The sequence below is a fragment of the Nilaparvata lugens genome, unplaced genomic scaffold, assembly GCF_014356525.2.
Source record: "Nilaparvata lugens isolate BPH unplaced genomic scaffold, ASM1435652v1 scaffold8692, whole genome shotgun sequence".
Classification (NCBI taxonomy): Eukaryota; Metazoa; Arthropoda; class Insecta; order Hemiptera; family Delphacidae; genus Nilaparvata; species Nilaparvata lugens.
The window spans coordinates 1-10193 of NW_024094436.1; the positions used below are offsets into that span (position 1 = coordinate 1).

The 10193-nt window shown below is 37.1% G+C and overlaps 1 protein-coding gene across 1 annotated transcript; it reads right to left on the minus strand.

Annotated features, from left to right (window-relative positions):
• Positions 1-2999: 2999 nt before the first annotated feature.
• Positions 3000-9978, minus strand: LOC111045136 (myoneurin-like; the record flags this gene model as incomplete). Its single annotated transcript, XM_039419168.1, has 3 exons — positions 3000-3157; positions 4827-5443; positions 9335-9978. Coding segments are annotated over 3 exons (1419 nt in total), but the record flags the coding sequence as incomplete, so codon positions are not given.
• Positions 9979-10193: the final 215 nt, after the last annotated feature.

Here is a 10193-nt window from a genome sequence, read left to right on the forward strand (position 1 = left end):
ATAAAATATTTCAAAAAAAGTGTACTGAGATTTTTATTTTCTTTATATTTATATTACAAGGAGCCCTATACAGAAAAGAGATAAATCAGAGGCAACTTATTTGGAAGTAAGTATTCCTTTATAATTTGGAGTGATTCAATAATTTATCAACAATAGTATAATTCGCACCTAGAGCAGAAAATGAGATTTTTCCAGCTCGAAATCGGTTTTCAAGTCTGAGGCCGTAGGCCGAGGACTAGAAAAGATTGAATTGAATTGAATTGAATTGAATCGCTGCCTTTATTAAAAACCTAGGAGGGCGAAGTTAGGGCGCAGCCGGCCCTCTCTTACACTTAACCCTCCATACAATTCTAAGTTACAACTAAAACAACATCATAAACAATGAACTAAAGTAAAAGAAAACAATAACTTAGAAAATTTACAAGAAAAAATATATATAAATATAATAACTATATTTAATTTTTTATTATATTATAATTATTTATAATTATATATAAATATAATAAAAATAAAAAAAGAGAAAACTCGAACTCCTTTCCAATTTGAGTACGTAAAGGTGGTTATGCAGGAAGGAAGAAGAGAAAAGTGAATACAGTTGAGAATTTTCAGTCCAAATCCATAGATTATTCCGGTAGAAGAAAGGGAAGAAGGGAGAAGAAAGAAAAGAAAAGGAAGAGAGAAAGAAGGAAGAAAGAGAGGAACCACACATACACACACACATATATATACACTATATAGACTTGAATTACGGGTTAGGGAGCATTCCAGCCGAGTCCACCACCTCTGATCCACCGCAAGATAGCCGCGCCGAACCGGCGACGTCCCTCAACTAGCTTCAGCTCAGCAGGCAAAGAATTCCATAAACTACAGGCTGTCACAAGGAACGACTTATTGAACATAACAGTCCTATGTGTTGGGACAGCCAGCAGATGGGATCCATGCCGCGTTCCTCCACGGCCAAAATCACCCAAGTAACGGTACTCCACTGCCAGATACTTAGGCGTTTTGGTTTTCAATATCTTATGCAGGAAGCACAAAGCATGATGTGATCTACTCTCACGCAGCTTCATGAGTTCAAGTCTGTTAAAGTATTCGGTCACATGGTCGTCACGTCTCAGGTTGAAGATAAAGCGAACACAATAATTATGTGCACGCTGCATCCTCTGCAAAAGTTGAACTGTCATGTCAAGAGTCACAATGTCACAGTAGTTGAAGATTGGGAAAATCAGAGTCTTGACCAGCATAACCTTTGTAGGAAAGGGAATGAAGTCAGAGATCCTCTTCAATGTCATGATCCCCCCAATGACCCTGTTACAAGTCTGAGTCACGTGGCTGGTCCAGTCAAGAGTCCTTGTCATTGTCAGTCCCAAATTTTTCACGTCAGAGCTGTATTCCAATTGTATGTTATTCAATGTTATGTATGGTCCGTTAGATATGTCAATTGTGTTTAAAAGTCTTGAGTAACCTATCACTATAGATTTCGATTTTGTCTCGTTAATTTTTAGTCCATTATTCTCAGTCCACTGTACCAAACGAGTCAAGTCAGCATTGACCTCATCAACTGTGACGCCAAAGTCATTTTTCTTGCAGTGTCGGTATATTTGTAAATCGTCTGCATACAGGTGATGTCTGGTCGTAAGTAGAGTGCTTGTCACGTCATTTATGTAAATGCTGAACAATAGAGGACCCAATACCGAACCCTGAGGAACTCCTCTGTTCACTTCACGCCACCGTGAAGAGGCATCCCCAACTCTCAGTGCCACAGTGGAATTGGAAAAACCTAATTTTCTGAGTTTGTAGAGTAGAGTAGGATGGAAAATACTGTCGAATGCCTTGCTAAAATCTATTAGGACTAGAACTGTTAGCTTTCTATTATCCATGGCCCTACGGATGTCGTCAGTTACTCTCAGGAGTGCAGAGGTGGTGCTATGACCACTACGGAACCCCGATTGAAAGTCACCAATCAATCCAGAGCCATGAACGAATGTGCTCAATTGAGAGTGAACAATGATTTCCAGAACCTTTGACAAGACGTACAATAAGCTAATAGGCCTGTAATCAGATGGAGAGAGAGGGTTAGGGATTTTGTTCAAGGGGATCACAATAGATGACTTCCAGCCATCAGGAAAAGCCGACGTTAAAAGTGAGGTATTGATTAAATGAGTGAGGAAAGGAAGGATGAGAGGAAGGATAATTTTGATAAATTTGATTGGGATACCATCTGCACCAACAGCATTACTCTTTACTCTATGAACAGCCAAGAAGACCTCTTGCTCCGTGACATTGGAGAAGTAGAAATCCTCATTTTGATGACAATCAGGCAGAGAGTCAAAGTGAGCACGAGCTTGGTCCAAACTTACAGGGATGTCAGTGAAGAAATCATTGAGATCATCCAGCGAGTGAGCAACAGTCGGTACCTGCCTCTCCTTGCCAGCCCCAATCTCCCTCAGAGCACGCCACAAAGATGAAGTTGATGATCGCTTTGAGGAGATCAAGTCTCGGTAAAATGTAGCTTTAGAATTTCTAATTTTTTGCTTGCAAGAGTTTCTCAAACGCTCTTGCTTTTTTGCACCAATAATCTCGATCCCTCATCAGCTGGCGTATCTCATCAGTGAGCCATGGAGCAGGATCCCTGGTTATTCTACGATTTTTCAAAGGAACATGTTTTTCAAAAAGAGAGATTATATTGTGATTCAAAATGTTCAACATAACATTAACATCGTTAGTATGGAATATGTGTAGCCAGTCAAGGTTAATTGCATCATTAAACAAGCTGTGGTAGTTAATATTCTTATAATCCCTATAAGTGATTATTTTAGGTTTAGGCTTAGGCCTCTTCATATTATAGACAAGAAATATCATATCATGTGCTGAAAGGCCTGGAAAAGGGATCTGCCCATGGCACACAGCTGACTTCTTATTAGCAACTGCAATAAGATCAAGCAATGTGTCAGAGGTGGATGTATGGTGCGTAGCTTGGAGAGGCAGCAAGGTCATACCATTCGCAAAAAACATAGTGGTCAGTTGTATTTTGTCATGAGTATCAGGTCCAAGTAAGTCAGTATTGAAGTCACCCATGATAGCCACATGTTCATAGGGCACCATCAGCTCAAGTAGTGCTTCCTCAAATTCTGACATATACCCAATATGAGGCGGCCTGTAGCAAACTGCTATTAACATTTTAACTCCGTTACACTTTACCTCAATAAACATGTATTCAGGTCTAGCTGCACGGGAGGTATCAGAGGAAAACTTATGAACAGGCAACAGAGAACGCTTGACAAACGCGGCAACCCCTCCCCCATTCTTGTGTAACCGGTCATTCCTAATGAGCACATAATCCTCTAGTGCGACAAGTCGATTAGGGATTGTCGGTTTTAGCCAGGTTTCAGATATAAGAATGATGTCACAATCTTTGCCCTCGAAAGTGTGCCTAAATTCATCTATATGGCAGAGAAGGGATTGTGCATTGACATGAGCGACTTTAAGACGATCAGGGAAAGGAGAGACAGCCCGCTTGAGGGCATCGCCGACACTCAGCGTGGCCGCGCCGTCATCCTGCTGTATAGACAAGGTGGCTGCGACGAAGCAGCAAGGCAGAAGAGAGGGGTGAAACGGCGAAACAACAAGAAGATACAAAAAAGACACTTACCACATTCATACTGACACACACACACAAAGAAAGAAATGAGAAAAGAAATATAGAAATCATATGAGATAAAAGAAAAACAAAATCAAGTGAAGAAGTCGAGCGCTATGAACAATAGGATAACGCTGTATTAGATGGTCAAGGCGGTTTGGCTCCATTGATACAAGCATACTAATACTGTTGATCAAATACAAGTACCACAGGAATAGCGAATATTGAGAAGAAAAAAGAAGCAGAAGGCTGATAACTTAATCAAAATACTGTAATTAGCAAAATAATTAGAGAGAGAGAGAGAAAAAATATATATATACACATACATATATTAGGCAACAAACTGCATACTGATAGTGTATGAGCGGTAACTTATTTCCATTGTGACAGAAAAATGAGAAGATCGCCATAAAAACATACATAAACATATACTAATATATGATAATAATAATAAAAGAATAAATAGTCGAAAATAATAATAATAATAATAATAGAAAAGTGAATAATGTTATCATGTACTCCTGACAAAGAGGTAAACCCTACCGATTAGGAAGAATTAGGACAGAGAACGGAGGCAACAGATAAGTTAGGCGTAGTCATGATAACGGGATAAGAAAGACAACTAGATCACAATCACGTGAGATTCTACTCTTCATTCACACACAGAAATATAATGCAAAAGTAACATCAAGATAATATATGGATTTGACTGAATGGAAAGGTTCTGTTGAAGAGAAATGTTATACTGAATCATACTTCATTTATCTAGCCGACCGACAATAAAGAGAAATAAAGTAATAAAATTCTAAGAGAAAAACAAATAATAATATTAATAATAGTAATTAATGATTCATTGAGTGAAATTAAGTGGACAGAGAGTATGAAATCAAATAAATACAGCATATTTATAGTGTTAAATAAATGGAACAAATAAATTAAGTAAAATCATATCATTAATGGAAATTTAAAACTCAAAGCATAAATACATTTCTCAGACATGGTTGGCTGCACTATGCTTTTTACCCTCAGTGTCAGTCCAATAAATTATTCCATCAAAGGACCATACGTTTTTATATCCAATTTTTCGACCATTGAATTATATAATTGTATTCTTCGTTGTGTTAAGTCCTCCCTTATAACAACGCCAGTACCCTTGAGCTTTTTCTTCTGAGAGAAAACTGCATACCGTTGACGATAGCTAACGAATTTGACAATGATGGCGCGGGGTCGGGGTGGAGGGGTGTTGGACGCCGCGACGGCCAGCCGACGCCCCACGCGATGCGAGCGATCGATGTCTTGCAGCTCGATGTTAACACCCAGCTTATCTTTACAAACATCGATCACTAGTTGATCAGTATCTTCCTTATTTGCTTCTGGCACTCCAAATATGCGAATACAGTTTCTTCTTTGATACTGCTCTAAATTATCGGCACGATCAAATGATTGCTTGACTTTCTCATCACTGAGCTTAAGGTGCTCTTTCAACGATGACACTTCTTTTTGAAGATCCACTATTTGAAGAATAGCAGAGTTCAGAGATGCTGTCAACCCCTCAATGACTAGGGAAGACACGCCGGACACAACGTCTTTAACTAATTTGTTATATACATTGCTGTCATTTAGAATTTTAAGCACGAAATTGTTCTCAATACCTGAGATAACAGCCGGTGATAAAGGGCGAGCCGGCTCAGAGGCAGAGCCTTGCTTCGAAGCAGTAGATGTCGTCTGCTGTGGCACCTTATCTTTCACAGCTGATGAGGACGACTGCGATGATGACGATGACTGCTTATCTGCTTTGCCTGACTGAGAACGAGTCACAGTAGTGTGTTTTGGTGAATTCATGATTAATTTTAGTTTTGAGACACAATTTGCAGCCACAACACGAAAGTAACAGGAATTATTAACTGACAATTTTATAAAACAAAGAAAACTGCACACGATGGTACGTATAAAAATTCAAAAATCCAACTTTAAACTGACGAAAAGCTATAAAAACGAGGAGCTCGAACCTGACACAGCCTCTACTCGGAATCTATCATTATCATTATCTTAATCAAAAGATTGAGAGCTGGAAAAACATTTTTGCCCGTGGTGCAAACGATATTTTTCGCCACACTACAGGTATTGCTGACAAAATAAATAAAGAATACAAAATAAAGAATACTCTAAGCTATCGTACCTATCTCTTGATTTTAGTGGTAGAAGATTTGCAGTCTGGATTTCAGATTCTTTTAAAATTTCACTTGGAATACCACAGTCATCTTCAAGCATTTTTGAAAATTCGGAATGCACTAATCAACAATAAATAATTGAATAAAACTGGTTGCGAAGCGAATTAGTTTGATTCGAAACTGGAACTGAAATCATGGCGACTTCAGTTGATGATGAAAGTGGACACTCGCCCGATCTAGCGGATGACTCATTAACTACTTCCATGAGCGGCTGGAAAGAGACAACTTTCTGGCCTAGACCAGAAAAGAAACCCTTTTCTGACGTCGTCTGCAAACAAGGTCTTTCAGATCTACGTAGGGACTGGAAAACAGCTGCTTTCTGTGCAGTGTGGCGAAAAAATAGTTTCAATATTTCACTCACCTTTATAGAAATACGATTGGACCTTGAAAAAATAAATAAAATAAAATTTTAAAAATGAATCAATTCAAAATAACAAGAATGTAGTGGGGTACCTACAGAGCAACAAATCGGATATTGCAGGTTGCAGTCACAAATCCATCTCGGTCTTACCACAAAGAAATAAATATCTAACATTTATTTTACTTTGTGTTTTTACACAGCCCAGGTAAGGGTTTCTCCCATTCATTCAGTACTTTGTGTGATGACAGTTACCAAGCACTATAATTATGTGGAGGGATCTGATACTGGCAGTGAATAGTGTTGGCCCAATACTCAACACAGAGAAAGAAATACATTCCTCTACCATAGACAACACTGATACAAGTATCTACAGTATGGTAGCCTATCTTTACTCTATGCTTCTACTTTATGTGAGCTCAACCAGCAATAGGTACAACTCACAACTTAACACCACTAAATATAAGGATTTTCATTTTCTGTTTCATTTCCTTTTTGTGTATGCAGCATGCATATGCAGGTAACATTTTCATTCAATATTAGTTCTTCGCATGTAACATGATTTTCGAATATGGTTACCATGAACTGTGACAGGAGCTGATAGTGGCAGAAAACAGTTCAACTATTTATGTAACTACTCAAAAAAGAAACGTCACTCTATTTGATAATTATATACTTTTGATAATCCAATCATTATCATCACAAATAATTTCATTTAATTGCACTAGCATAAGCATGTTCTTACTTTTGACTTACTGAATGCCAAAGTCGTTGTTTGCATGTTTGTATGTTCTACAATAACTTTAGAAAGAATCAATCAATCAATCAGGTATAACAAATGAAGGGACACAGTGATTTCTCATTTCAAATAGGATATCCAATGAAACCTACTGTCAAATTATCCTTGTAAAAGGAATATTTTGCTGTTTCCATAATTTTCACCAATTGTATAATTTATTGAGAGTTGCAGGTTTCAAAGATTGCAATGTACAACAGTTCTTGAGCGAGTTCTCCAACCAAGGGGGTCATCAATATTATGATATTTTATTTTTATTTCAGTAGCAAGTTTTCTCTGCTAAATGTGTTGAAAAAATGCAATTTTTGATACATTTTTTGATACATAGAATTAAAAACAAAAACTTTTCATCAATATTTATTTATCAAGTTAAGATTATTCCTTCTCAGTGTTTTTTGAAGGACATTACAACAGTTTTTATTCTTTTCAATGATAATTCCCTTAATTTCAGTTTGACAAAATGTTGTTCAAATGAAATCATGCATGAAAAGATTTTCTTTCTAAAATCCAAGAGATATTGCCTTCAACATGAAGAGGGGAACTGATTTCCCCTTGCAGTTTGTAGCATTGACAGAGTAGTGGGGAGGAGTAAGCAGGCTGCACACAATTGGATGCTGACACAAAAGTAGGGAGAATGCTGTTGGGTAGTGGGAGTGATCAGTGAAGGAAAGAGCATTGGGCCTCTCTGTCTTCAAGAGAGAACCATGTAAAAAGTAATATCTCCCGGACTATAGTCCATGAACATTGTTTATTCAGCTGATGAACCCATAGTCCTGAAAATATGAATATACCATACCCTTCAGGACCAAGCCACATGAGGTTTTTTTTCAGACAAGTCAGCAGGGCAGGAATCTGTCTGATTGGGATCAGTTGACATTATTGGAAACCAGCTGATTGGGATCAGTTGACATTTGGAAACCAGCTGATAATCAGCCAATCAGAGAGCTTCCTGCCCTGCTGACTCTAATGAAAATAGTTTCATTTATGGTACTTATGTTTCTCCAAGATAGTTTTCTTTTCTAGGGTTTCAACAGGTTATAACATTTACACTTGTCTGATTTTTGTAATACTGACGCCATGTCAATACTAATACAAAAACATGTTATGCACTTATGCATTTATGTTAGCACTGAAAAATGTGAAAACCTTGCAGGAAAGTCTGTTGACTTTCAATCTCGATTAGATGTCATGAGAGCCAATCAGAGAAGCCTTCTCTCATTGGTTCTTGTAGAGTTTAACAATGATCAAAAATTAAACAGGCTTTTGTGCAACTAAGGCTACCGTAACTATTTGTTTTGGTGGTGTAATTGATTCTACCTGAAGTCATGTATTCTCAACAGGAAAAATTATATATTTTATTGCACATAGTTATTTGTTTATATAAAAATACATTACCTCACATGAAAATGATAATATTCAATTTTTTTCAAATTCATTTTTCTCTCAAAAACATACACAATATTATAATATAATATTATAACATCTAAAAATAATACTATTAAATATATAAGAATACATCCAAATATAACTCAAAAGAGGTTTACAGCTTAATGCCAATACAAAAATGTTGTCCTTGAATAAGATTCAAATATTGAAAATTGCATTAAGAAAACATATAAAATGTTTTTCTTTATGAAATTTGGAATACCATTTTTGGGCCAAGCCTGTTGTTGTATCCCAATCATATGCATATGATCTGTGACAATTATTGATGTATTCACATTTAAATTTTTCAATTTTTGTAGCCAGAAGGAGAGTAGAACTAACCTCATTCATGGCAGACTCCACTGCAGGATTTACCCTCAAAGTTATTACTTATTGATAAAATAAATTGAATCAATTGAAGATGATGTTTGATTAAAGATTCAAGGTAGAGTAGAATACTGTTTTGATAAAGTTTTATAAGAAAGTGAGGGTTGACAAAATTATGCTTAGCTAGGAGTTGTTTCTCCATTATGTGTTCTGGTATGTTCTTTCAAATTACCTAACTGAGCACTTTTGAAGCCACAAAACTTGCAGCTGAAAGGTTTTTCTCCAGTATGTGTTTTGATATGTCTTCTCAAATTACTTGGCTGAGCACTTTTGAAGTCACAGAACTTGCAGCTGAAAGGTTTTTCTCCAGTATGTGTTTTGATATGTACTTTCAAATTACCTAACTGAGCACTTTTGAAGTCACAGAACTTGCAGCTGAAAGGTTTTTCTCCAGTATGTGTTCTGAGATGTTTTTTCAAACTACTAAAATCAGCACTTTTGAAGTCACAAAACTCGCAGCTGAATGGTTTTTCTCCAGTATGGGTTCTGATATGTACTTTCAAATGACCTAGCTGAGCACTTTTGTAGTCACAAAAATCGCAGCTGAATGGTTTTTCTCCAGTATGTGTTCTGGTATGTGCTTTCAAATGACCTAAACTAGCACTTTTGTAATCACAAAACTCGCAGCTGAATGGTTTTTCTCCAGTATGGGTTTTGATATGTCTTCTCAAATTACTTGGCTGAACACTTTTGTAGTCACAAAAATCGCAGCTGAATGGTTTTTCTCCAGTATGTGTTCTGGTATGTGCTTTCAAATGACCTAAACTAGCACTTTTGTAATCACAAAACTCGCAGCTGAAAGGTTTCTCTGATGTATGAGTTCTAATATGTGCTTTCATATTACTTAACTTAGCACTTTTGTAGTCACAAAACTCACAATTGAATGGTTTTTCTCCAGTGTGTTTTCTAATGTGTACCTTCAAATGACTAAACTTTGGTATCTTATAGCTACAGTGAGCACAGCTGTATAGCTTGGTCTTTTTGCCAGCCACAGATGACTCAGTGCACTTCTCCACTGGAGAGGTTGAATGCTCATTCAGTCCACCCACTCCTGTTGCATAGTCTCGGCCAGATGTGCTGCAGTTTGAAGGCCACATCTCTGGTTCGCTCTTCACTGCACTTTCTTCAGCCTCTTGCTCGTCTGCAATCACCAATAATGCAACTTGTAAATTATGAAAACAGAATATTATATAGTGACATTCATGTATGAAGTGAGTGGAAATGATTGGATAATGATCTGACACAACTTTGTGTGACAACCGCCTTCTTTTGTAGGTAACTCTGAGTCAAGTCCTCCCAGCTTATCTGATATAATATTAAATGTTGATTATTGCTAATAATGCATTTACAATGTAT